Source organism: Panthera uncia, chromosome B4 (genome assembly GCF_023721935.1).
Source record: "Panthera uncia isolate 11264 chromosome B4, Puncia_PCG_1.0, whole genome shotgun sequence".
Classification (NCBI taxonomy): Eukaryota; Metazoa; Chordata; class Mammalia; order Carnivora; family Felidae; genus Panthera; species Panthera uncia.
The window spans coordinates 114,362,104-114,389,817 of record NC_064809.1 but is presented as its reverse complement, the minus strand read 5'-3'; the positions used below and the strand labels follow the sequence as shown (position 1 = coordinate 114,389,817).

At 43.0% G+C, this 27,714-nt stretch overlaps 1 protein-coding gene and 1 pseudogene across 3 annotated transcripts; both read left to right on the top strand.

Moving 5' to 3' along the window:
* Nucleotides 1-478: 478 nt before the first annotated feature.
* On the top strand, nucleotides 479-27,714 carry HAL (histidine ammonia-lyase). 3 transcript variants are annotated; one of them, XM_049626102.1, is made up of 20 exons: nucleotides 483-1,182; nucleotides 1,796-1,856; nucleotides 1,964-1,991; nucleotides 2,322-2,396; nucleotides 2,490-2,562; nucleotides 2,655-2,721; nucleotides 3,031-3,068; nucleotides 3,884-4,009; nucleotides 7,759-7,898; nucleotides 9,234-9,281; nucleotides 9,927-10,074; nucleotides 10,829-10,924; nucleotides 11,026-11,084; nucleotides 12,179-12,259; nucleotides 15,104-15,169; nucleotides 15,253-15,418; nucleotides 17,918-18,052; nucleotides 22,439-22,547; nucleotides 22,647-22,716; nucleotides 26,124-27,714. In XM_049626102.1, exons 1-20 carry the CDS (start codon nucleotides 936-938, stop codon nucleotides 26,262-26,264), a joined length of 1,974 nt encoding a protein of 657 aa, XP_049482059.1. In that variant the 5' UTR covers nucleotides 483-935; the 3' UTR covers nucleotides 26,265-27,714. The 3 variants fall into 3 exon arrangements, with proteins under 3 accessions (XP_049482061.1, XP_049482059.1, XP_049482060.1); XM_049626103.1 differs by having other exon boundaries at nucleotides 1,100-1,182; nucleotides 1,643-1,856; XM_049626104.1 differs by lacking the exons at nucleotides 22,439-22,547; nucleotides 22,647-22,716; nucleotides 26,124-27,714 and adding an exon at nucleotides 20,592-21,657 and having other exon boundaries at nucleotides 479-1,182.
* LOC125920468 (uncharacterized) lies at nucleotides 25,852-25,969 on the top strand (annotated as a pseudogene).

The window sequence follows — 27,714 nt, the reverse complement described above, 5'->3', positions numbered from 1 at the left end:
ATAAAGCCCTTTGAAATAGGCACAATCATTGTCCCCAGCTTAGAGATGAAGAAACTGAGGCCGTGAAAAAGTCAAGTAACTTGCCCAGAGGTCACATCGCTGGCAATTGAGAAGCCAGGATGTGATCCCAGGTAGACACTGCAAATACAGCAGTGAGGCAGCTCACCCCTCTTCCCTTTTGAAGAGGAAACAGAGGCTAATTAATAATTTACTTGCTCAAAGCTAATACATAGTGGAGCTGGAGTCCCACTGTGGCGGTCTGAGCTGTTAACCTCCCAGCCATGATGGCTCATTCATCCAGATGTGACCTTCAGCTGTAAGAATGATCTCTGGCCTTTGCTGTCTCCCTTCGTTGAGGGACAGCATGGGAAAACCTTAGTGGCGGCAGGGGGTGGTTGCTCAACACACGTTTGTGGAATAAACAAGAAAACGAAGATTGCCACACTCCGTGGTGTCACAGTAGGCCAGAAGGTGCATTTTACTGTTGAGTAATTCTAGATAAAGACAGGAACACGGTGTTTATAGGCTGCCCTCGATGGAGAACACAGAAGCCAGGGCAGGGAGAAATCCGGGACCCTGAGAGAGAGGCCAGCAGGAGGGCACCTGGGACCCCCAGCGTGGGAGAAGCCGGGCCTTTCCGCCAGCAGGGCTGTACCCCGGCTGGACGGGCCGCTCGCCTGCCTGCATCCCCCTCTCCCGCCCCTCTCTCAGCTGCGAAAACCCACAGGAACCCCGTGCGGCCCTCGATAAATATTTGTCCAACGTGTGGATGAGTTAAGGCGAGGGAAGGGGCGTGTTTTGAAAGTCCAGCGGTGTCCTCCCTGCCGACCACACCTAGGAAGTCCCTCCCAGATAAAACCGTCCCCGCCAGCCTCCTGCCCAGACAGAGGAGCAGGCGGCCTGGTGGCAGGGCCTCCTTCGGGTCGCGCGGAGCCATGCCCAGGTACACGGTGCACGTGCGCGGGGAATGGCTGGCCGTGCCCTGCCGGGACGCGCAGCTCACGGTGGGCTGGCTGGGCCGCGAGGCCATCAGGAGGTACGTCAAGAATAAGCCGGACAACGGCGGCTTCGCCTCGGTGGACGACGTGCGCTTCCTCGTGCGCCGATGCAAAGGCCTGGGCCTCCTGGACCACGAGGACCCGCTTCAGGTGGCCCTGGAGGACAACGAGTTCGTGGAAGTGGGTGAGTGGCCGGAGGGCGGCGGCCCAGTCCCCGCATCCCTGGGAAGGAGGTCCTGGTGTCCTCTCTGCCCTCCGGGGGGGGGGGGGGGGGGGGGGGGGGGGTCGTGCTGTCTCTTAGGTTCCAACAATAACCTGGAGAGGGCAGGATTCTCATCCCCCTTTTACCACGAGGCAGCAGACCCAGAAATGAGGTGGCTTACCTAGAGTCGAGCGCTAGGAAGTAGCAAAGGCAACATCTGAATGAATGCCTCTGCAGGTACAGAATCATTTTGAAGATCCTTCTGCCCTTCAAAAGCACCTCAGCGGACTGGAGGCCAGTGGCCTAAGCGGTTCGGATTTAATACAAAATACAGCTGGGGGTGAGGATGGGGGTGGGGGTGGGCGTTAGATCTTGAACTTCCCTGTAAACCCTGGTCCACGCCTGACACCTGCCTCTCTGCATTTCGCCGTCGTTTGTAAAGATGCTGGGAGCACTTGAAGGCCTCTGAAGTGGTTTTAAAGCAGCCATTTCTATAGAAGTCAGAGGCAGTGGAAGAGCCCTTTCTTGGTTTATCAGCAACAATGCGCGTCTCCTTTGCCATCTGTAAGGAGCCTGTCTCGCATTCTTGTTTCAGTTATAGAAGGGGATGCCATGTCTCCCGACTTCATTCCATCACAACCAGAAGGAGTTTACCTGTATCCTTTCCTGCAGGCCGGTGGGTCTGTGCTGGGGGGCTGCCCCTGCCGGTGATGGGGTGGGGGCTTTCTCACGCTACCCAGTGTTTTCCTTTACCTGGCTTCAGATACAGCAAATACCGGGAGCCTGAAAAGGTAAACTTCCAGCCGCTGTTCATAAAGAAAATTAAGTCCCCCTCACTTAAGGAGGGGTGGAGCCAGCAAAATTTTTGAGTGAACACTGTCAGGACGGGGCTTTATCCTGCTCGGTGGAGTAGGCAAATGCATTAACTATGCTCTTCCATTGCTAGCCTTCTTTACTCAGCCTCCTCTTGAGCAAGTGGTCGTTTAAACTAGGACATGAATGTGTCAGAGCAAGGGTAAAATCTCTCGGGTGTCAAAATGTAGTTTTGTTTGAGGCTTCCCTGCGCTCTTGTTCAAGCGCCAAGCTGCTCCAGCTCATGGAAGTTCCCTTCTTTTGTGCAGTACATCGCCTTAGATGGGGACAGCCTGACCACAGAGGATCTGGTCAACTTGGGAAAAGGACACTACAAAATAAAGGTTTGGGGGAGGGCAGGGGAAGGATGTCCTCTGACCTCTTTCGCTGCGTATGGAAGTTTTCAACATGCTCTGCTTTGACCAATGTTTTCCTAGCTCACCCCAACTGCGGAAAAGAAGGTGCAAAAATCCAGGGAAGTCATAGATAGCATCATAAAAGAAAAAACTGGTATTGTTTTCTCTTTGTGTCCTACAATTCTTTTTATTAACCGAACAAAACGGCCTGCATCTAATCGTACAATGTCTGTTTTTTTGTTGTAGTTGTTTACGGTATCACTACAGGTTTTGGGAAATTTGCCAGAACTATAATTCCTGTCAATAAGCTAGAGTAAGTCTGATTCCCACCCTCCTTAGCAAACACAAGCATTCAACATGCCACCTGTCCCCATCTTTGAGACTTCTTTCAACAAGAGAAATAATTAACATTTGCCCCAATTTACAGATGAGGAGGATAAGTCTCCTGTTAACTTGTATATGAGTTGGCTTTGAAAACACAGGCTTGCTGGTTTCTTACATTGCATCACGCTGCCTTATTCTGCCTCTCCAAAGATTCAACTGTTCTTTCCTTCATTTTCCCAGCTGAGGAAACGTTTTCACTGCAAGGTATCTAAGAGGGTTTTTTCCTTTTCTCTTCCAGAGAGCTGCAGGTCAACCTAGTACGTTCACATTCTTCAGGTAAATCATCCCAGAGTGAGGCATCCTGTAACAGCCACGAATAGCTAATGCATTCCAGGAACTAGTGCCAATTCTGCTTCAGGGGAGGAGGGGAAAGAGGAAAGCATCAGACAAGACCACCTTTCAGCTGAATCTGAGAAAAAGGAATAGACCAGGTGGAGAGAAGGGGTTGGGGCAGGAGCAGCTATGCTATCATGTCAAGAGTGGTGTATTTTTTTTTTTAACGTTTATTTATTTTTGAGACAGAGAGAGACAGAGCATGAACGGGGGAGGGTCAGAGAGAGAGGGAGACACAGAATCTGAAACAGGCTCCAGGCTTTGAGCAGTCAGCACAGAGCCCGACGCGGGGCTCGAACTCACATACCATGAGATCGTGACCTGAGCCGAAGTCGGACACTTAACCGACTGAGCCACCCAGGCGCCCCAAGAGTGGTGTATTTAGGGAATGAAATTAAGGCTGGAACTCAGGGAATGAGTTGGTCAGGATGAGATGAGATGTCAAGAATCCAGTCCCACCTGATTGCAAGGGAGCTTGTGCTGAGGAGTCTGGATGCTATTCTAAGGGTGTTGGGGAGGGTGGGGCTCACTGAAGCATTCTAGGAAAGAGAACTAAGAAGGCAAAACTGGGGCTTCTCCTTTTTCTAGAAGATGGGACTTTAACAAACAGGACAATCAGGAAGGAGAGCAGTGCAAATGCGTCTTGACTGAGTCAAGTCTCTTCTTGACAGTGGTAGGAGACTGGACTGAAATGGAAAAAGATTTGAGAGATGGAGGTAGAAAAGATTTCTAGAAGAAACGTTAATTCCGTTTTGCAGGTGTTGGGAAACCACTAATCCCTGAGAGATGTCGGATGCTCCTGGCTTTAAGGATCAATGTCTTAGCCAAAGGATACAGTGGCATTTCCCTGGAGACCCTCAAGCAAGTTATCGAAGTATTTAATGGTAATGCCATGGATCCCCAGACTGACCCTCCCCCGAGGCTGGGCATATACCACAGGTAGACTTGGTTGATGGCAGGGTGACGACTAACAGAGACAAGATGACATAGAATAATGGAGACAAATGGAAATGGGCTTGGTGAGAAGGAGACTACCTGAGGGGACAGGGGTGGGGACAGAGATGCTTACTCCTGTGTACCTTCAACTCACACTTCATCACCCTTCACTTAGTATTTGGTATCTTTAAGTCTGGAACAAATCCCTCAAGTCTGGCCCAAAGCTCAGAGCTGGAAAGAACTTTTAATTCAACGATGCCCAGATGTGGTTAGAGAAGTTGCATCAAATCATCTGGGAAACATAGTGATTCCTGGATGTCCATCCCAAAGACCAATTCAGTAGTTCTGCTTAGTGCCTGGGAATCTGACATCTTAATGCTCCCCAGATAGTGGAATACCCAGACTTAAATAACTGAAACTTAACTTCTTGCAAAGATAAAACAGAAGCATCAAAGAGATCAAAGACTTGCTTCTGGACCAGGAAGCCATCTCGTGCCAGGATACAATACAGTTCAGCTCTTTGGAGCTTACTTCTCAGGGTAGAAAAACTCCAATGTGGAGACAAGATTTGAAATGCTTAGGAGGCCACTGTCCCTTCTCACAGATAAAGATGAACATCATAGATCAGCGCAGGCTCGGGAAACTCTTTGGGGTGAAGGTATATGGGGTATCTATGGGTAGACATGGCTGTGCTGAGCAGACCAGTAGTGATTCCACCACCTGTCCCTCCTCCCACCCTGGTCTTCCCTACAATCGCAGAAAGTACATCTCTGGTTGTAAACCTACCTATGCTTTATAGGTCAGTCTAGGACCCCCCTGGGTCCCTAGAGTTCTGAGAATTCCCTAGGTGAACTATGATCTGGAAGCTGGCCTGTGGATGGCATTGCTTCATGCCACTAACCTTATCTACAGATGGAAAACACACTGCTATAGGAGTCTGAGTTTACTTTAGAAAGAACAGGACTTTTTTTTTTTTTTTAACTGAGAATTTCCTCCAAAACAGTACATGTCTGTTTATAAGTGGTGGTGAGGTAGTAGGCTGGGTGCCTAGGAATCTGGGCAAAAGTAGAAACAGAGACTATGCTGTCTATGCTTACCTCCTCAGAGAACCCCTGTGAATACTTCGGTGTGCCTTATCCTTCTAGAACATTTTGTAATTCTTTTCTAATGTTAAAATTTACATGTTTCCAAACATTCTCCAATAGTGTTTTTTTCCCCCAATAGCTTTTAATGACTGCACACACTCTTTGGTTATATGAGAGTCTCTTAATTCTTTTTTTAAAATTTTTTAATGTTTATTTTTACAAGAGAGTGAGAAAGCACGCACAGGGGAAGAGCAGAGAGAGAGGGTGACACAGAATCTGAAGCAGGCTCCAGGCTCTGAGCTGTCAGCACAGAGCCCATGAACCATGAGATCATGACCTGAGCCAAAGTCAGATGCTTAACCAACTGAGCCACCCAAAAGTGTCTTAATTCTATGTTGACATCATTTCTAACTTTTTGTTCTTTGAAGCAAGGCTGTAATGAACAACAGCTAACTCCTGATCTTTAAGATACATTGTTACAATTCCTAAAAATTTCTAGGTCTGATTAGGACATGCACAGTAAAAGCAAAGGGGCAGAGGACCAAGGAGGAGGAAAAACTTAAAGGAATAGATAATCCTTATGGGGATATGGGTTTCAGATCACCTTTCTTCCATGCAGCCTGATTTGTATTAGTCCCCTATGTACCGTGTCCCCCAACCAGCTTCACACAGCAAATCTGAGCATGTCCTGGCTAAAATCTGTAATGTCCCTAGGAAAGAGTCTAAACTTAAAAAAAAAAAAAAAAAATCTTTCATATGCTGTACCTTTCATCCTTATGCTTTATCCATTCCATAAATGGAAGCTTGTACCTCCCACTCCCCTTCACCCATTTTGCTCCATGCCCCCACCCCCATCAACCATCAGTTTATTCTCTGTATTTATGAGTCTGTTTCTACTTTTTTTATTTTGTTTTTTAGATTCCACGTATAAGTGAACTGGTATTTGTCTCTGTCTCACTACTTTCATTTAGCATAATACCCACTAAGTCCATCTACATTGTCACGAATGGCAAGATCTCATTATTTGCTATGGCTGAGTAGTATTTCATCGTATATAAATACTACCTCTCCTTTACCCATTCATCTAGCAATGGACATTTGGGCTGCTTCCGTGTCTTGGCTATTGTAAATAATGCTGCAATTAACATAGGAGAGGCATATGTCTTTTCAAGTTAGTGTTTTCATTTTCTTTGGGTAAATAGCTGATAGTACAATTACTGGATTATGTGGTAGTTCTGTTTCTAATCTTTTGAGGAGATTCCATACATTGTCTGCAGGGGCTGCGCCACTAGTCGTACACAAAGTTTCTCTTTTCTCCACATCCTCACCGATACTTGTTGTTTCTTGAGTTTTTTATTATAGCCATTCTGCCAGGTGTGAGGTGATAGCTCACTGTGGTTTTGATTTTCATTTTCCTTATGGTTAGTAATGCTGAGTATCTTTTTATGTGTCTGTCAGCCTTCTGTATGTCTTCTTTAAAAAAAAAAAAAATGGCTATTCAGAGCCTCTGCCCACTTTTTAACTGGATTATCTGGTTTTTCTGATGTTGAGTTCTGTAAGTTGTTTGTACATTTTGGGTATTAACTCCTTATCAGATATATCATTTGCAAACATCGCACAGTCGGTAGGTTGCTTTTGCATTTTGTCGATGGTTTCCTTCATTGCGTAAGACTTCTAATTTTGGTATAGTCCCAGTAGTTTATTTTTGCTTTTGCTTCCCTTTCCTGAGGAACCCATATCTTGAAAAACGTTGCTAAGGCCAGTATCAAAGTGATTACTGCCTATGTTTTGCTTCTAGGAGTTTCATGGTTTCGGGTCTCACATTTAGGCCTTTGGTCCATTTCACGTTCAGTTTTGGGTGTGGTGTGAGGAAGTGGACTAGTTTTCCCAGCATCAGACAAGCCTGTCTTTCCCGTCATGTATGCTTCTCTCCTTTGCCATTGATTTATTGACCATATAGGCATAGATTTATTGCCGGGCTGTCTAGTCTTTCCGTTGATCTGTTTGTCTGTTTCTGTGACAGTGCCACACCATTGTGATTACTACAGCTGTGAAGTGTATCTTGAAATCTGAGATTGTGATAGCTCCAGCTTTGTTCTTCCTTCTCAAGGTTGCTTTGGCTATTTGGAGTCTTCTGTGGTTCCATACAAATTTTAGGACTCTGTGTTCCAGTTCTGTGAAAAACGCCATTGGTGTTTTGATAGGAATTGCCCTGAACCTGTAGATTGCTTTGGCAGAATGGACGTTTTAACAATATGAATTCTTCCGCTCCACGAGCACAAAATGTCATACCGTTTGTGTTGGCTTCCGTTTCTTTCATCAATGTTTTATAACTTTCAGAGTACAGATGTTTATAGTCTAAACTTAAAGCAGCTTATAAGGGAAGGAAGGCTTTTTGTTATTGGGAAGGTGCTCTCTCCCACCCACCCTTATTCCCCTCTGCCTTTTTTTTAATAGCAGTGCAGCCAGGTTCATTAAGCATTAGTTGTGCTCCAGGAACTCTTTCCCCAGGTATTTGTGCCATAAAGTGATACTACATCCTATTGGGAGAGGTTGGTCTCGCTGGCAAAGTGAAGAGAGCCACAAGTAACTGGTGCCTACTTCTCTCCCAGCCTCCTGCCTGCCCTACGTTCCAGAGAAAGGAACGGTTGGTGCCAGTGGAGACCTTGCGCCACTCTCTCATCTTGCTCTTGGGCTAATTGGAGAAGGGAAGATGTGGTCTCCAAAGAGTGGCTGGGCTGATGCTAAATACGTAAGACTTTAATAACTTACATCCTGCAGTAATCTCCCTAGGCTGGGCACCGGCTGCACTTGCATACTTTATAGCACTGAATCCCTACAGCAACCCCATGAGGGAGCCACCATTAGTCAAACTAGGTAAGGCTCTTAGCTTCCATACTTTACTATTGGCCCTTTGGACTTGATGGTCACCTTGGTGAAAAGGTACAGCAGTCAGTGTTAATCCCAGCATTTTATTCTGCAGCCAAAAATCTTCCAGTGTCTATCCCGGAGGCCACACACTGTTGCAAATTTATTTAGTTGCTGGTCTCACAGTATAGCGCTGTGGATCATAGTACCTGCTGTATGGCCTCTGGAAAGCAGGCTCCATTTTCCTCCAAGCTTCCACCCCAATGGCTAATCAGAAGGGCTTGCTTTTGGTAAAGCTTTAATGCTTTCCTCATCCGTCTCCAAATTCCATCAGAGCAGCCCAAAGTACTATTTGAGGTGTCATCCCAGGTCAATTGCTGAGAGGTTCCCCAATGAAGGGGCAGAGGACCCAGGGGAAGGAAGAAGTTAAAGGAACAGATAATCCTTAGGAGGGTACGGGTTCCAAATCACCTTTCTTCCCTAAAGCCTGATCTTTATTTCTCTGTACAATGTTTTCCCAGCCACCGTCACACAGCAAATTCAAGCGTGTCCCAGCTAAAACCTGTAATGCTTCCCATTGTCCTTAGAATAAAGTCTAAATTTAGACTGGTTTATAAGAGTCTCGTTGGTCTAATCCCTCCCACTAAGTTCTACATTACAGAAACTGGGGGTTCCTTACAGCTGGGATGTGCTGTGCCCGGGACAGAGGGACCAGCTCGTGCTCATTCTACTCTTATTCACTCACTCCTGTTCCTCCCTCTGATAAGTCCTCTGGGAAACTTCCATCTCTGCTCCCCTGATTCTTTTCCCTCCAAATGCTATTTGCCCTTCCTTTGTGCTATCCTACCTACTTCCTGCCTCCTAGGGCATTTCACATACTCTTACTCTGTAAACATGTACTCAGGAAGCAGCAGAAGAAAAAGTGAGTCAATAACGTGGAAACTGAACACAAAGGACCTAAAACCCAAAATTCGGGGTTACTTCTGTAGACACTAATGCCCCTGATTTAAGTACAAAAATTATGTGAAATATAAGTCTGCTTTCAGATTAAAGAACAGAACTATAGACCAGAGGAGGGTGAAAGATCCAGTTTATGAGGTCTGCTCTTTTATAAGACAGATCTTTAGGCTTTAAGGATATTTTATTGATTCCTTATGAAATTAGAAAAAGGCTAGTATTTCATTTGATACCCATTTTTATCTTTTTAATCATTCTGCAGGTCTTGGAGGCTCATGGATTGAAACCAGTTGTTCTGAAACCAAAAGAGGTAAGGAGATTCAAGGAAAATGTATTCGTTTTAACAAGTTTTTATTTATATACTATTTTCAGTCTTAATGTCGGTCTCACTGATTTCTTAAAGTAAATGTGGCTTTCATGTTTGTTAAAAGTTTGTCACTGAAGAAAGGACTCGTCCATAAGCATTCAGAAGATTCTGCCCGCCACAAATGTTTAGGGGTTCTCTTACTTAATTCAAACTTCAAATCGGGATCTCTAAGGATCCTTAACAGATGCTATAAGTCAAGATTCCTCAGGGTGCTCTCAGCCAAGAGTCTTGGGCCAGAAATGTTTTAGGATGTCCTGTCCACAATGATGACAAGTTAAAGAAGAAATGCTGCGTAATTAGGAGCTAAAGATTTTATATGCAGCTACACTGGACGTTCATTGTTGTCTTGAGAATGGGGATACTTAACATGTATTCCACTTGCCAGGTTTATACTAGCAATTTCACTTAGGATAGCACTTAATCCTCAAGTGCTTAAATAAGCCTTACTGCTTTGCACTTTAGAAAACATAAATAAATGTCCTTCAGCTGACGGGTTAACTTTTCTCTTAGGGATGCAAAAGATATGAAATCAACTTGTACATAGGTTACAATAAATGTAGCAAGGAGCTTCTCTCTTTCTTTCCAAAGGGTCTGGCACTCATCAACGGGACACAGATGATCACCTCCCTGGGCTGCGAAGCTGTGGAGAGAGCCAGTGCTATTGCACGTCAGGCTGACATCGTGGCGGCCCTGACCCTTGAGGTGCTGAAAGGCACCACCAAAGCCTTCGATACTGGTCAGCATGGTTCTTCCATTTGGTTGCTATTCAGTCATTCAGAGCTGGTTGGGTGGGCTGGTCCAGGTCTTTAAACATGAGTGGTGGGGATGCGTGGTAGGGGAAAAAGGGAAAACCCAAGGGCCTATGGCATACACAATACTGCCACAGCTTCATCTAAGTTATGCCACGCTTGATCCTTGGAATGACCGCGTTTTACAGATGCTGACTCTAGAATTCACCCAGCGTTCTGGATCACCCAGGCCCAACTCCCGTCAAACTGTGCACTGTCTAAGGAATCTGTTCACAAGGTTTTAGAAGTAGAGTAGGATTAAAGTTGGTCTCCATTAGAAAATTGAGAGAGAAAAACCATAGAAGTTGTAGTTTACCTGGAAAGTAATGAATTTGAAAGACTCCCTACCATTCTATGTAGTAGGACAGAAATCTGCCTAAAATTGATGTAAAACTGTCTAAAATTGGCCACTGTGGAGGTTCCTTCCATTAGGAGCCTAAATCCTAAATTAGGGTAGGCCCAAGGTCTTGAGTTGAATTCCCAGGGGGCTTAACACATAGTTTGCACTCGGATATTTAAAGTAGAAAGAGTACAGTCAAAGGAAAAGCTTGTTTTTGGAGTTGAGGTTCTAACTGTGAGTGGTGGTAAGAACCCCTGGGATTTTGAAGACTTGTGTCAGCACCATGGATGGTCCTGAACCATCACCAGTGGTAGTTTATGCTAATGGAAGAAGTGCTCAGACTTGTTCTCCATCAATTCTAGACATCCATGCTGTTCGCCCTCATCGTGGGCAAGTTGAAGTGGCTTTTCGGTTTCGGTCACTCTTGGACTCGGATCACCACCCTTCTGAAATAGCAGGTCTGGGGATGTTTTTGTGAGCGAGCTTATTTGGTTTTATGTTTTGTGGGAAAAAATTGATAACTTTGAAAAAATTGCTATCCCTTCCACCTCTTCCACAGAAAGTCACAGGTTCTGTGATCGTGTTCAGGATGCATATACCTTGCGCTGCTGTCCACAGGTAAACAAACAAAAAGCCTTTTCTTTTTTTCCCAATTCAGGGAGGGGTGAAAAGAAAAAGAGGTAAGTGTTAAAAAGTCATGTAATGGTCAATTATGATCCAAATTTCTTTACTGCCTCTGTTAAAAATTATGTGTGTCATACTTCCCTTTGTCCAATTATTTTAGTTTCTATTCTATATATTAAGCTGTTTGTTTCCTTTTGAAGTGCTTTGCTCAATTCCCTTGTACAGAAGCACAAGAGACAACTTGCTCTGTTGGTTTAGTGCCGTAACTTTTTAAAATTCTTAGTGATAACATCATCCTAACCAGTTAATGGAAGTTTACTGGTTCTCCCTTCTAGATATAGCAAGAACCAGCTTTCAGAGATGTTTGCAGGAAAGTCTAATCAAAATTAAGTGCACATCATGGTTGTACTTTATCTTCATTTAATAAGCAGATATAAACCACCATAAATAAATCTGTGAGGCTTAACTTTAGACTAAAACAATGCAGAAGACCTGAGTGGGCATGAGGCATCCAGTATTGCAGATGTTATAACTCATTTGTGAATGGCAATTAGTTGAGTAAGAAATTAACACACAACTCAAGAATGAAACAATATTTGATCTGGTGCCAGATTCTGTAGTGTAATAGGGTCCTCCCTAGAATAAATACCCTACTTCCTTTAACTCATCAAGTTCTATTCTAGCTAGTTGATCAAAAACGTCTATGGAAAATCACTAAATTAGCCCTACAGTACAAATAAATCCCAGTTTAAAACATCCTTGCTATTCGGGGTGCCTGGGTGGCTCAGTTGGTTAGTGTGCAACTCTTGATTTCGGCTCAGGTCATGATCTCATGGTTCATGAATTCAAGCCCCGCATCAGGCTCTGCACTGACAGTGTGGAGCCTGCTTGACATTCTCATTCTCTCTCTGACCCTCCCCTGCTCATTTTCGCTTGCTCTCTCTCTCCCTCTCTTTCTTTCTCTGCCTCAAAATAAATAAACATTAAAAAAAACATTCTTGCTATTCTAATAAGAGTATCAGACTCTGTGTGACAGACACCATTATCAGTGTTTTCAATGTATTAACTCATTTAATCTTGTATTTTAGGTCCATGGTGTGGTGAATGACACAATAGCGTTTGTGAAGAACATCATTACCACAGAACTTAATAGTGCAACAGACAATCCTGTATCTTTTGACTGCTTACTAAACTGTAGTTATAGAAATCAAGCTAGTAATTTTTAGATATGCTAAAGCGATCCTTTTGTGTAGTGTCTCTGTTGTTACTCCATTTCATAGACTAAGTACCTGAGGTTCAGAGGAACCTCAGAGCTGATGATTGGCAGGGGCAGGTCTGTGAACCTAATTTCCCTTCAGAGACTAACACGCTGTGCTTTCCAAACGGACTCATTAAAAGCTAATGCACATATTTCCGGCATTGGCTGAGAGGTTTCATGAAAACCTTTGCCCTAAAACCCAGTGCTGAGATTGCTGATAGAAAGATGAAAACCGAGGTCACAAGTGTGATTATGGGGATCCTGGGTAGGTTTGCATTTATGCAAGGCTTCCCGGTTCTTGTGACACATGAAACGGAAGGCAGCTTGTTAACACTTATCAAAGTATTGATCAACGAGTTATGGCTTTCCTCATCTCAAGTTTTTATTTTTGACATGGAGTGTACTCAAATCAGTATTTCCGTATTTCTACAGAGAATAGCAAGAATGCTTCCATTTTTCAAGGATGCAGCCCTTCTTTCCTTCATGGTGTGGTTATCTTAGAGCCGTCTTGTTTTTGCTATGGAATATTCTTTGAGGGTATAGTTCCCCCAGACGTTGATGTGATCACTCGGGAGTCACACTGGCAAAGTTGTCACAGAGGTACCCAGTACTGCCTTTGAAGACCACCCAACCCTTAGGAATATATGCCTTCCTATCCCATGTCGGCCTCAGTTCTTAATACGGGACAAAGTGCTGAGTTAGCAACCCTGGAAGTAGCTCACAGCTTAGCTTAGCAGACAGGTTTCGCAACAGCTGTGAAAGATTCATCACAAGACCCTTTTAGTGTGGTTTCTCTGACAAGTTTACTTCAGGATGTGTGTTTTATGTCCTCTCAGATTGTTTTACAGTTAAGTCAAACTCACACTAAGTAATCCTCAACTCACTCACCTCAACATACTTCACCCCCCAAGATGGACTAGAATTTTCATGAAGTCTATGCAGTCTGTCTCATCTGTCAGTTCTTGTCAGTTCTGGCACTGTGAGGAAAGGCATCCTTTCTACACTTAGATAATTTAGACCTGAAAGGGTATCTTATAGAGTAAAACAAAACAAAATAAAACAAAACAAAATGAAAAAAACAAAGAAAGATCTGCCATTAAATTATTGGATGGGAGAGGGATAATTCCTTACTAAATTCTTACACTACCACTTGCCCCAGCAAAAGTTTCAGCCAACAGTCTTTTCCTTTCTCAATTAAAGATTCTTAATTATTGATGAAATTCCAATAAGGCCATATTTGAGAGTTCTCCTACAATGGTGGTGTTACTTGAAAGAATAGTCTTCTGAATTTTCCTGTTGTAGATATAGAGCACCTATTACATAGTTGCTAGATGTTATGGGAACTAAATTCGAATTGCTATAATCTGATAGCCGGCAACCAAATTTGGAACAACTGGAGAACAACAGAACACGCTTAAGTTTTAAATAGGTGCAGATATTACTTGCTATAAGAATTCAGAGAATGGAGAGAAGACTAAGGCCTGTGACTGGGGGTGGCTTGGTACAGAAGAGCCAGCATTGGGCCTAATAGGCTCACGGATATATGTACAGAAAAGAGTAACTCCAAACTTGACTAAGTTAGTATAATACGTGCATCTCCAGTTCCTTGGAAGTCAGAACCTGTCTCAGAGTTCCTAGTTCATAGATAATATTCTCTAGTCCAGGAGGTGAAAATTAGCTGTTTGGAATCTGCAAGGAGGATCTGTTACTGCCTTTTGTCTGAGTGCCTGTTGATCCAAGTGAAGTGCATGATACAAAGGAATGATCCTTGAGGGCATTGATATGCAGGGAGTCTAAGCTGCCTCCTACTTAGATTGGTTTGCAACAGCCTATTGGCTGCCATATGCTGTGAATGCTGGCATAGGATCACTGAGTAGAGAGTTTGAAAACGTTCCCAGGATTGATTGTTCCAGACAATTTGGTGGTTGCTCATCAACAGTCTTCATTCAGCAAATTCTTCTACGGAGCACAAGCTCACATTGCCCCCTGCCAAAAAGAGTTTGCTTTTAAACTGGCGTCCCAGTCTCTGTTCTTCGTTTCAGATATAGACCGTTTTGAGGGAAAGTACTAACCGCTAAAATTACTATGGTTGTGGTGCTTGAGAATCTCTAATCTCAGGGGAAAAAAATTGATGTTTCATGTTTTCTTGGCCCCCCGTTGGGTGTACATGATTCATCTCTAAGGTTTGGGATATTTGTTTTGTTGTTTTTGGGTTTTTGTCCCTTTATGTCAACAACTGCTTGTAGAGAGAATCTCCTTCCCTCCACCCATATTTGTACAAGGGCTATCAGTGTTACAAATTAATGGGTTGGGAAAAGAGTCACACAGGTATCCCCTGCTTCTTGAAAGTCTGCATTACAGACCTACGTTAGTACTTGTTTTCACGGACTGAAAGAAATCTGAAGCGGTGACAGCAGTATCACCGAGCTCCTTCCCTGGGAACTATACTCAGCATCTCAGCATCAGGCTGCCGGGGCTTTGAACTGTATGAGCATCTGTGCTTTATCTTAATTTATTTTGTGCGTCCATTAGCAAGATGTGTCCTCTGGTATCAGAAGACTAAAAGAGGTGATTTTGAGGGTCTGGGAATGCTCAAAAATTTTCCATGTAAATTAATGGTAAGCACTTCTTCCCTTTATGCCATTTCGGTTTAGAAAAGATTATCATAGGAACGCTCTACTTTCGGATGGTGGGGGAGACCTCCACTTGCAGTGATCAGCAAATGTTATATTCAAGCCTTAACCTGTTTTGAAAGATGGTATTTGCCAGTAGGGGAGAGACTATTTCTGGAGGAAACTTCCATGGTGAATACCCAGCCAAAGTAAGCTTTTTAGAATTGCTCCTGACCCTGAAAGCATATTCCAATTTAGGCTCAATTCAACTGAATTGAGTCACTCTTTCTAGGCCCTGGACTATTTGGCCATTGGAGTTCATGAGCTTGCTGCTATTAGTGAAAGAAGAATCGAAAGGCTCTGTAACCCCTCCCTCAGCGAGCTGCCTGCCTTCCTGGTTGCTGAGGGTGGTCTGAACTCGGGATTCATGATTGCACATTGTACAGCTGCAGCCCTCGGTAAGAACACTGCCCACTTCTCAGGACGCGAGCCCGTCCTTTTTATCTGAAAGTGTCAAATTTTGTCCTTGAATGAGGTTTTTCCCCACCTTATTTGCATCCTACCTGTCTCAATACAAATGCAGAAGGAAGCCTGACATATTTTAGGAAAAAAAAAAAAAATATATATATATATATATATATATATAATAAAATCTAAACAAAGTTGAAGTAAAACAGAATAATACCCCAATGAGTTTGTAAATAATGAGGTTTCCACAATTTCTCTGTAGGAAGCAATTTAACGTCACATACGAATGGCATGTTTGTAGCTTTTTCCCTAATCGCAATTTGGGGACTATCAGAAGGAAAAAGACAAAGATATCCATAAATAAGGTGAAACATGAATGGACCTGGATGATTAAACATTGGATACATTTCATTAGATATACTGACCTCTAAGAACATAAAGATGTGATTACAATATGCAAAAATGCTTATAAGAAGCAAGATGCCCTCTATGAGAACTGAGGTTCAGTGTCACTGATTTCTGAATTAAAACTTTAAGTAACACATCAGAACAAGGCCTGGAACAAAGGACCTGCTAAGGACTTAATTTATATTTACTCACTTCACGGTCACAACAATACCGTGAGGCAAGGCATTATCATTACCCCCATTGCATAGATGAATACCGGATGATCTGGGAAGTTAGGTGACTTACCCAACATTGAACGGCTCGCAAGTAGAACTGAATTCAAACCCAGGCATTTTTGTCCTCAAGTCTATGCTCTCACTTCAATTAATGCAGATCTCATTTTAATGAGTACATAATCCTAATATGGCTGCCAAATTTAACAAATAGAAATGCAGGATGTCCAGTTAAACTTGAATTATTTGGGACATGCTTATACTAAAAAGTTATTTGTTTTTTTATCTGAAATTCAAAGTTAATTGAGCATTCTGTATTTTTTCTGGCAAACCTACCCATGAGGCAGGAGATCACATGGGCACACAAGAGCATAGACTCTGGGTCCAAATCCCAGCTCTGCCATTTACCAGGAGTGTGATATGGAGCAAGTTTCTTAATCCTATTGACCCTCCGTTTACTCCTCTATAAAATGGGGGTGATAAATTTACCTAATGGGGCTAATTTGAGAGTTAAATGAATTAATGCATATAAAGCCTTAGAACTATGCCCGGCATGTCTCTAAGCAGTAAGTAAATATTAGTTGCTATTAGGATTACTCCTAACCCTTTCCTCACCAAAGCCTCACATGGAAACTCAATAAAACCAACAGAGACCCTGAATTCATGATGTCCTCTGCCGAGGATCTTCTGTTTGCTCACTTAACCCCCTTATGAAAATACTTCCTTAAAGGATAGCAACTTCTCACATTAACATAGGGAGGTTGTGGTTGATTTCTAGAAAATATTAGGGACTTCAGAAAGCTTCGTTTGAATGTGTTTGGCTTCCCTAAACTGCCTATTGAAGTTGCTCAACTTGCTTTCTTTATAATGAAATGGGTAGTTTTCTTTTGGGGGGACATGTAACTTCTCTTTCTGAATGAGACTCACTACAGCCTGCTTATCCATCTAATGGCAGGTGAAGGGTCACAGGACCTGGGCCTTGCAGTGCTGAAACCTGGCAAGTCCTGGGCAGACCAGGACGAGTTGACCACCCTAGTTCATGTAGCTAGATTACCTCAGGACCCCTTATGGCACAGAAAACAACTGAAGTCTCACTCAGCCACTCTCAGGGTCAAAAGTGTAGGGAAGAAAACGCTCTGAGTTTGGCCTTCCCTGGCTTCTGGAGCTGGGGAGGAGCTCTGGAATCTAGGTCCTCCATATTTAACGTGTTGTCTTTGAGCCAAAATTCCAGCCACCACCTGGGAGCTTATCAGAATCTCAGGCCACACGAAACTCAACATTTGCATTCTAACAAGATGGAGCGAGTCATATGCACAATAAAGTTTGGGAGACACCAATCCAGGCCATCACTAGGATTTCCCCAGCCTCCCCAAGTTATCTCTGGCAGTCATGAAGCCTGTGCTTAACCCACTGCCTCCACTTATATGATCACTGAACAGTCTGAACTGAAAAATATCCTTGCTCAAGATCTGGGGTCCAGTCTCCATCCCCAAACACCACCCTGAATTCTAAGGCCTCCTCTGGTGATAGTACCAGTCAATTGTTCTTGAGTACTTAGAAAAGACCATCACATCTTTTTTTTCCTAGTCTCCCTAGCATGCTAAATGTTTCCTGTGTTTTCAACGGGGCTTTGTACTATTAGGGTTCCCATCTGGTCTTATCTCAGAATTCATTATTGGCTCCAAGTCCTTCTCACTTTGATACAAACCCAACCTGCTTCCATTTCCCAAAATAATTTTGGACCATCTGGTGCTTGGATAACAACCGAGAGCTCCTGGAGGGGCTCCTCCATGACGTTGGTCACGGGGAGCAGCCAACATGGCCATTTTTCCTATTAGAAGCATATTTAACTTGCACGGCCTCTTGCAGTTTCTGAGAACAAGGCTCTGTGCCACCCCTCGTCGGTGGACTCTCTCTCCACCAGCGCGGCCACAGAGGACCATGTCTCCATGGGAGGATGGGCAGCAAGGAAGGCACTTCGGGTCATCGAGCACGTGGAGCAAGGTAAACCCAGCCAGTCTGGGATGGCAAGCCTCTCTGATTAACTTCTACATCTGTGAGCCTCAAAACAGGCAGCATCAGCATCACCTGGGAACTTGTGAGAAAGGCAGACTCTTAGGCACCACCCCCTCAACACCTGCTAAAGTAGAAACTCTAGGGGAGAGAGCAGAACAATCTGGTTTAAGTCTTCCAGGTGATTCTGATGCTCGCTGAAAATTAAGAACCACACCTGCTGACCTATCAGGTTTATTGGTTGGCTTTATTTTTCAAACAATTTAAAACATATTCAGAAGTAGAGAGATTAGTACCACGAGCCCTCATTTATACCTCACTCTGACTCAACAGCACATTTGCTTCATTTTTTCTTTTACTTTTCTCAAGTTATTTTCAAGAAAATCCCATCACATTATTTTCTTCCTGCATTTTTATCTACCATGATGCCATTATCACATCCAACAAAATCAACAAGTCTTGGGGTCACTGATAAGTCCATGTTCAAAATTTCACAATTATCTCAATGCCCTTACAGTGGGTTTTTTTCAAATCTAGATTTAAGGCCCACATTTTAAATTTGGTGTGTTAAAGGCTTTAAGCTTCTTTTTATCTAGAACAGTCCCCTCTCCCTTTTTTTTCTTCATGCCATGGACTGGATTTAAAAAAAAAACAAAAAACAAAAAACAAACAAAAAAACAAAAAAACAGGTCAGTCTTCTGTTAGAAACTGACATTCTGGATTTACCTGTTGGCTCCCTTATGGTGTTACTTTTAACTTGCTCTCTAGCCCTTGCATTCCCTGTATACTGCGGTTGTTCCTAAAGGCTTGACAAGATTCAGATCCAAACCTTCTGGCAGATACTTCTAGGGTGGAACTGCATTAGGCCAACCTCTCTCTGCCTTCTAAATTACTGCTTGTTTTGTTTATTGTTTTCTAAGTTTATGTATGTATGTATATATGTATGTATGTATTTAGAGAGAGAGAGAGAGAGACAGAGATTGCACAGGAGCAGGGAAGGGGCAGAGAAAGAGGGAGACAGAGAATCCCAAGCAGGCTTCTCACTGTCAGCACAGAGCCTGACACAGGGCTTGAAACCACCAACTGCGAGATGATGACCTGAGCTGAAACCAAGAGTCAGACACCCAACCAACAGAGTCACCCAGGCACCCCTTGTTTAGCTTTTTAATTTTTTTAACGTTTATTTTTTGAGAGAGAGAGAGAGAGAGAGAGAGAGCAGAGCGCAAGCAGGGGAGGGGCAGAGAGAGGGAGACACAGAATCCAAAGCAGGCTCCAGGCTCTGAGGTGTCAGCCCAGAGCCGGATGCGGGGCTCGAACTCACAAACTGTGAGATCATGACCTGAGCAGAAGTGGGAGGCTTAACCGACTGAGCCACTCAGGCGCCCCCCCCCCTTGTTTTGTTTTGTTTTTTTTAAAGGAATTGCCTTCCTTTAAGCATTGTTATCTAAGCTCCTAAGTTTTTGCAGCTGTATTGGAAGCAGTTGGCTGACAAGAGTATCACTACAGTAATTCCCACCTTATCCACGGAGGAAACGTTCCAGGACCCCCTGTGGATGCCCAACACCACGGGTAGTACCAAGTCCTACGTATAACCATGTTTTTTCCTATACACACATACCTATGATAAAGTTTAATTTATAAGTTAGGCACAGTAAGAGATAAGCAAGAACAATAAAATAGAACAATTATAACAATATATTGAAATAAAAGTTATGTGAATGTGAACTCTCTCAAAATACCTGACTGTACTCACCCTTTCTTGTGACTATGAGAGAGGACAAAACACCTACAGACGAGATGAAGTGAGGTGAATGTCGCAGACGTTGTGACGTAGCGTCAGGCTTCTATTGACCTGATGATTCGCCAGAAAGAGGAACCTGACAAATCATCAGGCTCACCTGCTTCCACACGGTGGTTGATTGCAGGCCACCAAAACTGTGGAAAGCGAAACAGCGGATAAGCAAACACTACGGTATTTTAAGATAAATGTGGGAGAGCTGAGTATTCTTGTTAACAGCTGTATTGAGATATAATTTACATACCATACAATCACCCATTTAAATTGCACACTTGAGTTGTTATTAGTATATTCACAGAGTTGTGCCATCACCACCACAAATTTTAGAACATTTTCATCACCTCAGAAAGAAACCTCGTACCGTTTACCTATCCCTCTCCTATTGTCCCACCCTGTCCCCGGGCTTAGGCACCCACTGATGTACTTTTCTCTCTCTATGGATTTGCCTATTCTGGACGTTTCAGGTAAGTGTCATACAATATATGGCCTTTTGTATCTGGCTTCTTTCAGTCAGCATAATGTGTTCAGGGTTCCTCCATGGTGTAGCATGTATCAGTACGTCATTCCTTTTTATGGCCACACATTCCCTTTTATGGATTTAACACATTTTGTTTATCCATTCATCAGTTGAGAGATGTCTGGGTTTTGTCTGCCTTTTGGCTGATATGAATAATGCTACTATAGACATTTGTGTACAAGTTTTTATGAAGACATATATTTTCATTTCTCTAGAGTGGAATTGCTGAGTCATATGGTGACTGACCTCCATCTTTTTGAGGAACTGCCGGACTATTTTCCAAAGTGGCTGCACCATGTTGCATTCCTATCTGCAGTGTTTGAGAGTTCTGATTCTTCCACATCCTCACCAACACTGGTTATTAACTGCCTACCGGAGTGTGTTCCTAATGTTCATTCTTGAGATGGTCTCCCCATTAAACATGTGGCTCTGGCCAGAAGGTTAAGGAGACACCCTTATCAGACTCCTATCCACATCGGATCTTCTAGCCAGTTCTTCAGCAAATTAACCTTACTGTCAAAAGACACCAAATCAAGGCTCCATCATCTCCTTTTGATTGATATCTCCTTGTTTTAACTACAGTTCTTCCATAGTCACCACATACAATAACCCGGGTGAACTTCTTAAAATGTAATTTTGATCACACCATGTTCCTGCTCAAATTTGCCAAGTTTCCTCATCGTACTCCAAACAAAACCCAGCCCCCTTCCTGTAGCCTACCAGGATCATGCGTGATATGGCTTCTGGCTCTCACTCACACCTGTCTCCATTCCATTCGATACCCTGGAGCCACAGTGTTATTCTTGTACCTGCCAGTACCTCAGCACCTATGTCCTCGCTGGTCTCTCTGCCTGCAACATTGTTCCCCAAGGACTTCACATGGTTCACTTCTTCACTCTCTTTGTAGCTGTGCAGATTTCACCTCAGATGCCTTCCCTGTCCACCCCAGCTCAACTTCTTAAATTTTCCAATACCTTACATATGAAGTGAGGGGACTAGACTAGAAGATGTAAAGTTTCTTCCAGGTCCAAAATAGATTCATTTATTTCATCCTCTCCTATTGTGACTTGTCTGTACTCACCAGAGCTTGTGATGCGATTCATAAATTCTAAGACGAAAAGTCAAATATTTTCAATATTCCATTTCAGTTAACCACTTAAATGGTTTGATCAACGTTACGCTTCTAAACTATTTTTTCTTGGCAAATAATGGAATCCAAATGTAGAGAAACTTAGATGTCAATATTCAAAGCCAATCACAAGGTATGGTACATTTAATAAGTTCTTAGCTAGGAAAAACCTGTGTAAGGATTGTTTTATCAAGAAGCCGAAAGTTGGCAAAGTACCAATTTCTAGGATTGCATTTTTTAAAATTTTTTTAATGTTTATTTATTTTTGTAAGAGAGAAAGACAGAGCAGGACCAGGAGAAGGGCAGAGAGAGAGGGAAACACAGAATCTGAAGCAGGCTCCAGGCTCTGAGCTGTCAGCACAGAGCCCAATGCGGGGCTTGAACTCAAACTGTGAGATCAGGACTTGAGCCCAAGTTGGGATGCTTAACCGACTGAGCCACCCACGCGCCCCTAGAATTTCAGTTTTAATGGGCCTGGGAGCCTTTGAGTTTGAAGGTTTGAAATGAGCACTATAGAATTAGTCCCAGCACAACAAAAAACTCATTTGCTCATTCGCTGGCTCCTTCAATCCTTTGATGAAAGTCTATTGCCAGGTATTTCAAGCCAAAAGAAATAGCAAGACTAAAAACAAATTGAAATTTATGCAAAGGTGGAAATAGGACAAAGATATCATCCATCTTGATCAGATAAAGTAAGAAGTGGGGGACTAAGACATTTAGCTGGATAGTGTTCTCCTTCTTAACATTAAACATACAGCCAATAGGTTAGAAAAGCAAATTTAAGATGGTAACCAAACACCAAGGCAGCTTTATTCTACCACTAGACAGAGAACCGACTATCTCTTAGTTGGCTAGCAGTATTGACTTCCTCGTGAGTTATATCCCCCAGCACGAAGTCAGGCTTTAATCATCCCTCCACCTTTCTTATTGTAGTGCTGGCCATCGAACTTCTGGCAGCCTGCCAGGGCATAGAGTTTCTACGCCCCCTGAGAACAACTACTCCTCTGGAAAAAGTATATGACCTGGTGCGCTCTGTTGTAAGGTAAAGTCAGACAGGTCCCTGGAGATGCCATCATTTCAGATCTGTGAACCCTGGCAGTGGTGAATGTTTGGCTGATGGTTTGATGTACTTTCTCTGTAGGCCCTGGATAAAAGATCGCTTCATGGCCCCAGACATTGAGGCAGCGCACAGGCTGCTCCTGGAACAGAAGGCAAGTTGGCCACTTGGCTTATTTCTTAGTTTTGGGTCATTATGGGAAAGCAAAGTGGGAGTAGGGAGTGAAGAAATATTGTCTTATTCTTTTGTTTCTCGTCTATGCCTTGGATGTGAACAAAAAGGAACTTGGGCAACTTCTTGTGCAACTTTAAAAAGCTGTCTGATAACCGCTTAAGTGTCCTGTGTTGCACCCAAACATTAAATATCTAATGATTAGAAACTGAAATGATTTAAAATTTTTTTTTTCAACGTTTTTTATTTATTTTTGGGACAGAGAGAGACAGAGCATGAACGGGGGAGGGGCAGAGAGAGAGGGAGACACAGAATCGGAAACAGGCTCCAGGCTCCGGGCCATCAGCCCAGAGCCTGACGCGGGGCTCGAACTCACGGACCGCGAGATCGTGACCTGGCTGAAGTCGGACACTTAACCGATTGCGCCACCCAGGCGCCCCGAAACTGAAATGATTTTAAATGGAGTTTGGGACAGGTATTCATCGGGAGAAAAAATGAGATGAGAGTTTCATGGATCCCCTTCACCAAGAGCGTTCTCTTTCATTCAAAAGTATGTTTTCTGTGATGCTATCACCACCACCTCCAATTGGTCCAATGATTAAATAGACCCGAAGAGAAAACGAAGTCCCAGGTTTTTACTTCAAAGGTCTATAGGTCTGTCTAGTGCCGTGGGGTGTCCTACCCTATCATCACCCTGATTGAGGTACTACAGGTTCTCTTTACTGCTTATTTCCTCTGGTTTCATTGACTAGAGATTTCTCTGATAGGGACAGATGCCTCATAGACTGACTCGTTTTTTAAATATATTTTTTAAAGTTCTTTAAGCCTTTTGTAATAATTTGTGAGTATCATGTTCTCTAGAATTTCTTGATTTCCCCTGGAACCATTGCTCTGTTCTTGGGGAATGATTTTTCCTTTTGATCTTCACATCTGTCATTTCTAAGTGTGCCCTACACCCTTTGAGGGGACGCCCCTTGCTTGCTGCCAACTTTGGTGCACATCGAGAGGTAGATGAGAGAGGTTGGCCTTTTTTTATTAATTGAAATATAACTGACATATAACATATTCATTTCGGGAGTACAACCTAATGACTTAATATTTGTATATATTGCAAAATGATCACGACAATAAATCTAGTTAACATCTGTCACCATACATAGTTATAATTTCTTCTTGTGATGAGAACTTTTAAGATCTAATCTCTGAGTAACTTTAAAATATACAATACAGTATTATTAACTATAGTCATCATGTTGTGTATCTCCAAGATTTATTTATTTTATAATTGGAGGTTTGTGCCTTTTGACCCCCTTTATCCATATCGCTCACCCTCCAACTCCCCCCCCCCCCACCTCTAGCAGCCACCAACCTATTCCCTCCATCTATGAACTCAGTTTTTGCCATTGTGGTTGCTATTTAGATTCCATACATAAGTGAGATCATACAGTATTTGTCTTTCTGTGACTCATTTCATTTAGTATACTGCCCTCACGGTCTATCCATGTTATCACAAATGCCAGGAGTTCCTTCTTTTTTATGGATGATCAACACACACACACATACATACATACATACCACATTGTCTCTATCCATTCATCTGTTACTGAAAACCAAGTTCAGCTGTCCATCGCTTGAAAGGCCAATACTCAAGAGATGAGTTTTGATTAGAAAGGAATATGAGTTTTATTCAGGAGGCCAGCTACCTGGGGAGAAATAGACTCTTGTCCAAAAGCCAACTCCCAGGTTTCTGCCTAGCACAGAGGTATTTAAAGGAAGTTAAACAGTTAAGAGAATGCAGTGGTCTATGACATTTCTTACTTACATGCGGACTCAGTGATGTCAGCTACAGAGTTATCTCAGTTCTTAGAGGTTGTGGAAGAAGTTCCAGTTTCTTGATGCCCAGGGGAGTGGGGGAGCTGCAAGGAGGTCTGGTTTCTTGGTACCCAGAGGTTGTGCAAGAGTACTTTGTTCTTTTTTTTTTTAATATTTTTTTAATGTTTATTTATTTTTGAGAGAGAGAGAGCGCGACAGAGTGAGAGCAGGGGCGGGGCAGATACAGAGAGGGACGCAGAATCCGAAGCAGGCTCCAGGCTCTGAGCTGTCAGCACAGAGCCCATTGCGGGGCTTGAACTCACGAAGTGTGAGATCATGACCTGAGCTGAAGTCAGACGCCCAACTGACTGAGCCACCCAGGCTCCCCAAGAGTACTTTGTTCTTTCTGCAAAGGAGGGCAAGATCCACAGATGACCAAAGGGAGATCAATAATCACTGTGTGATCTTAAAAAAGAAAAACATTTTGCTAAAACATTGCTGGGCTAGTTGGAAAGCCAAGGTGGCTCCAAACATACTTGCTGGCCTCTGCAGGCGGGGAAAGTTCTTGGTCCTTCATCCCCCAAGGCCAGTGGTCGGCAAATCTCAAAAGAAACAAATTAATTCTGTTATAGATCAAGGGCCTTAGGTGGGCAAGCAAGAAGTGTGTTACCTTAACTCAAGTTAACTCTTAAGACTGGGTGGAGTTGTTATACATCTGTCTGTGGACACTTAGGTTGCTTCCATGTCTTGGCTATTTGCAAATAATGCTGCAATTAAACCTGGAGATGCACGTATCTTTTCGAGGAAGTTAGCCTTTGAAAGAATATATTTTTTAAGGTAATACAAAAGAACAGGAAATCCTCCTTGGTTGTTGGCAGCAAGCTGATAAAAAGCAGTTGTAAACCAAAAACAGGACCTTAACGTGAGAAGACATGATGCTTGAAAGAGAATAGGTTGGTGGGTGGAGGTATAAACAAGGGTCTGAAGCACGCTTCTCAAACTGTGATGTGCGTGTGAATCTCCTGGGGATCTTGTTCCAGATGCTGCTGCCGCTGCTCCACAGGTCACACTCTGAGTAGCAAGGGTGTAAGGAATAGAGCACACACGGCACGGAAATCTGGCAAATGAGGAAATCCACCGCTTTATTCAAAGTTTGTTTTAGAAAACACACCGTCATCATTTGAGCAACTTTCTTTAATGCTGTCCACACTGAATTCTCTAGGCTTTGTGTGTTTGTTAGCTTGTTTTGCTTCAGAAGAGTAAGCAGCTGAAAACCTTCATGGTAACTCCAGAAAGGTTTCAGACTAGCTTTGCACAGTGGCAGTATCGTAGCCAATGAGGTTTATCCGAGGTGTGATTATTGCTAATAGAAAGGTTTCACACTTTGTATTTTAAAATCTGTTAATGCAACCAAAGAGCAGTTGACACAGATCGTATGTCAAATGGCTTAGAACAAAAGCAAGGAAACAGCCGCTACGTGTCTAGTCAGCGATAGACGTTTTGGTCCTACGAGGTTGATGTTCCATGGCATGTGAGAACAGTGTCCTCAACATTTTGACTTTGTTTTGTCCTTTTCAGGTTTGGGAAGTAGCTGCACCATACATAGAAAAATACAGAATGGAACATATTCCAGAATCCAGACCAGTTTCTCCAACGGCCTTTTCACTGGAATTCCTACATAAGAATTTCATCAAAATCCCAGAGTCTGGGGATCTTTAATGGGCTTTGTCATGGATTAGCAGATCAGATGGTACTTTAACAGCAAGCAGTATTATGCTGAGGAAAAGACCTGAGAACTTCCCTGGGTAGATCAACCCATTATTTTATTCCGTTCTTCTAAAACCTACTTTGGTTAGGCTGGTGACTGTATTAGTTGCTGACTGTAGCGCCGTGTTCTTGTTGACTTGGTTTGAGACATGGCAGCTGTTTTCAGATTATAGTTTTCTTTCTTTCTTAACGCTATCAACAGGCCACAGGCCACTTAACATTATTTGAACTCAAACAGTTCAAATGGTATCTGGAAACAGATTGATGGTATTCTTTTCCAAATGCATTAGACTTTTGTAAATCTTTTTTGTTTGTTTGTTTGACAAACTCTCCACTAGATAACTTTGATCGAATTACACTATAATATGATGGGTGTTCTTTAATAGGCCTTGATAAACAACTTGTTTTGAAGTCATAATTTGTCCTTAAGCTTCTCTTTCTTCTATTGATTGAATCATAGTGTAGTCAAGAGGTCAACAAGAGGTTTTGTGCAAAGGAGCTGAGGAATGATAAAAAGATTGCCATTGGAGTGGCCCTTAGTGATATTTATCAAATATCACTATATATCTCAAAAAAAATCTTAGATGCTTAAACTGGAGTTAGAGGTTAATATTACTACTTTCTTCCTATGTGTTAGTACTGTACTCACATTCCTATAGTACCCTTTGTTAAGGAACGTCCTGTCTCACAAATCAGGAATTTTATGTTCAAAGTTAGCCAACCCCTTCTCTGTAATGGTAATCATTAAAATGAGGAACTATTGACAAAGGTCGATGGGGCCTTGGATGTGTTACCCAGTCTGTTTTTTCCTCAAAAAATAAGATAAGGGATCTTCTGGGAAGGCTTAAGTAATCATCTGGATGAAGGATGGGTCAGATGACCTCTTGGCTTCCCAAGGTTAAGATCTGTGGGAAGATCTTAACTTTCCATTTTGCATCCATTTGTGCAAATATGTGCAAGGCACCCCAAGCGCAAGAGTCTGAAACCGTGGCTCTAAAAACCACAGGAGGCCAGGGAAAGAACAGACACACTTGCCAGCTTGCTTACTTGATTAAAGCCTAAAATGGGTCCAACAGTACCTTTCACAATAGAGTTTTCACTTTTTAGATTGCACCTGTCCATAGGAAAGGCAGAGACAGAAGTGAAAACTGTTGCCTACAGCAATTCAGTGACCAAAAAAATGTGCTGAGAACCTGTTTACTGAAATGTTGTTCTTGGCGTTGTTGTTTTAACATGCACGAGTAAGGTTTATTCATTCTTAGCCACTGACTGCAGCGGAGCCAGTATACCCAGCAGTCTGATGACGGCTCTTCGCTCCAGTTTGGAGAGGGCTGGATTCCCATGAGCCACTTTCGTCTGCTGGGGCACTTTGTTATGGAGTTTTTGATACAGCTCTGTTAGC

Excerpts from the sequence above, each read along its gene's own strand:
- HAL (XM_049626102.1), top strand. The coding sequence starts at position 936 with ATGCCCAGGTACACGGTGCACGTGCGCGGGGAATGGCTGGCCGTGCCC. Across the intron at positions 2,397-2,489 it reads AAGGACACTACAAAATAAAG|CTCACCCCAACTGCGGAAAA; the intron begins GTTTGGGGGAGG and ends ATGTTTTCCTAG. Across the intron at positions 3,069-3,883 it reads AGTACGTTCACATTCTTCAG|GTGTTGGGAAACCACTAATC; the intron begins GTAAATCATCCC and ends TCCGTTTTGCAG.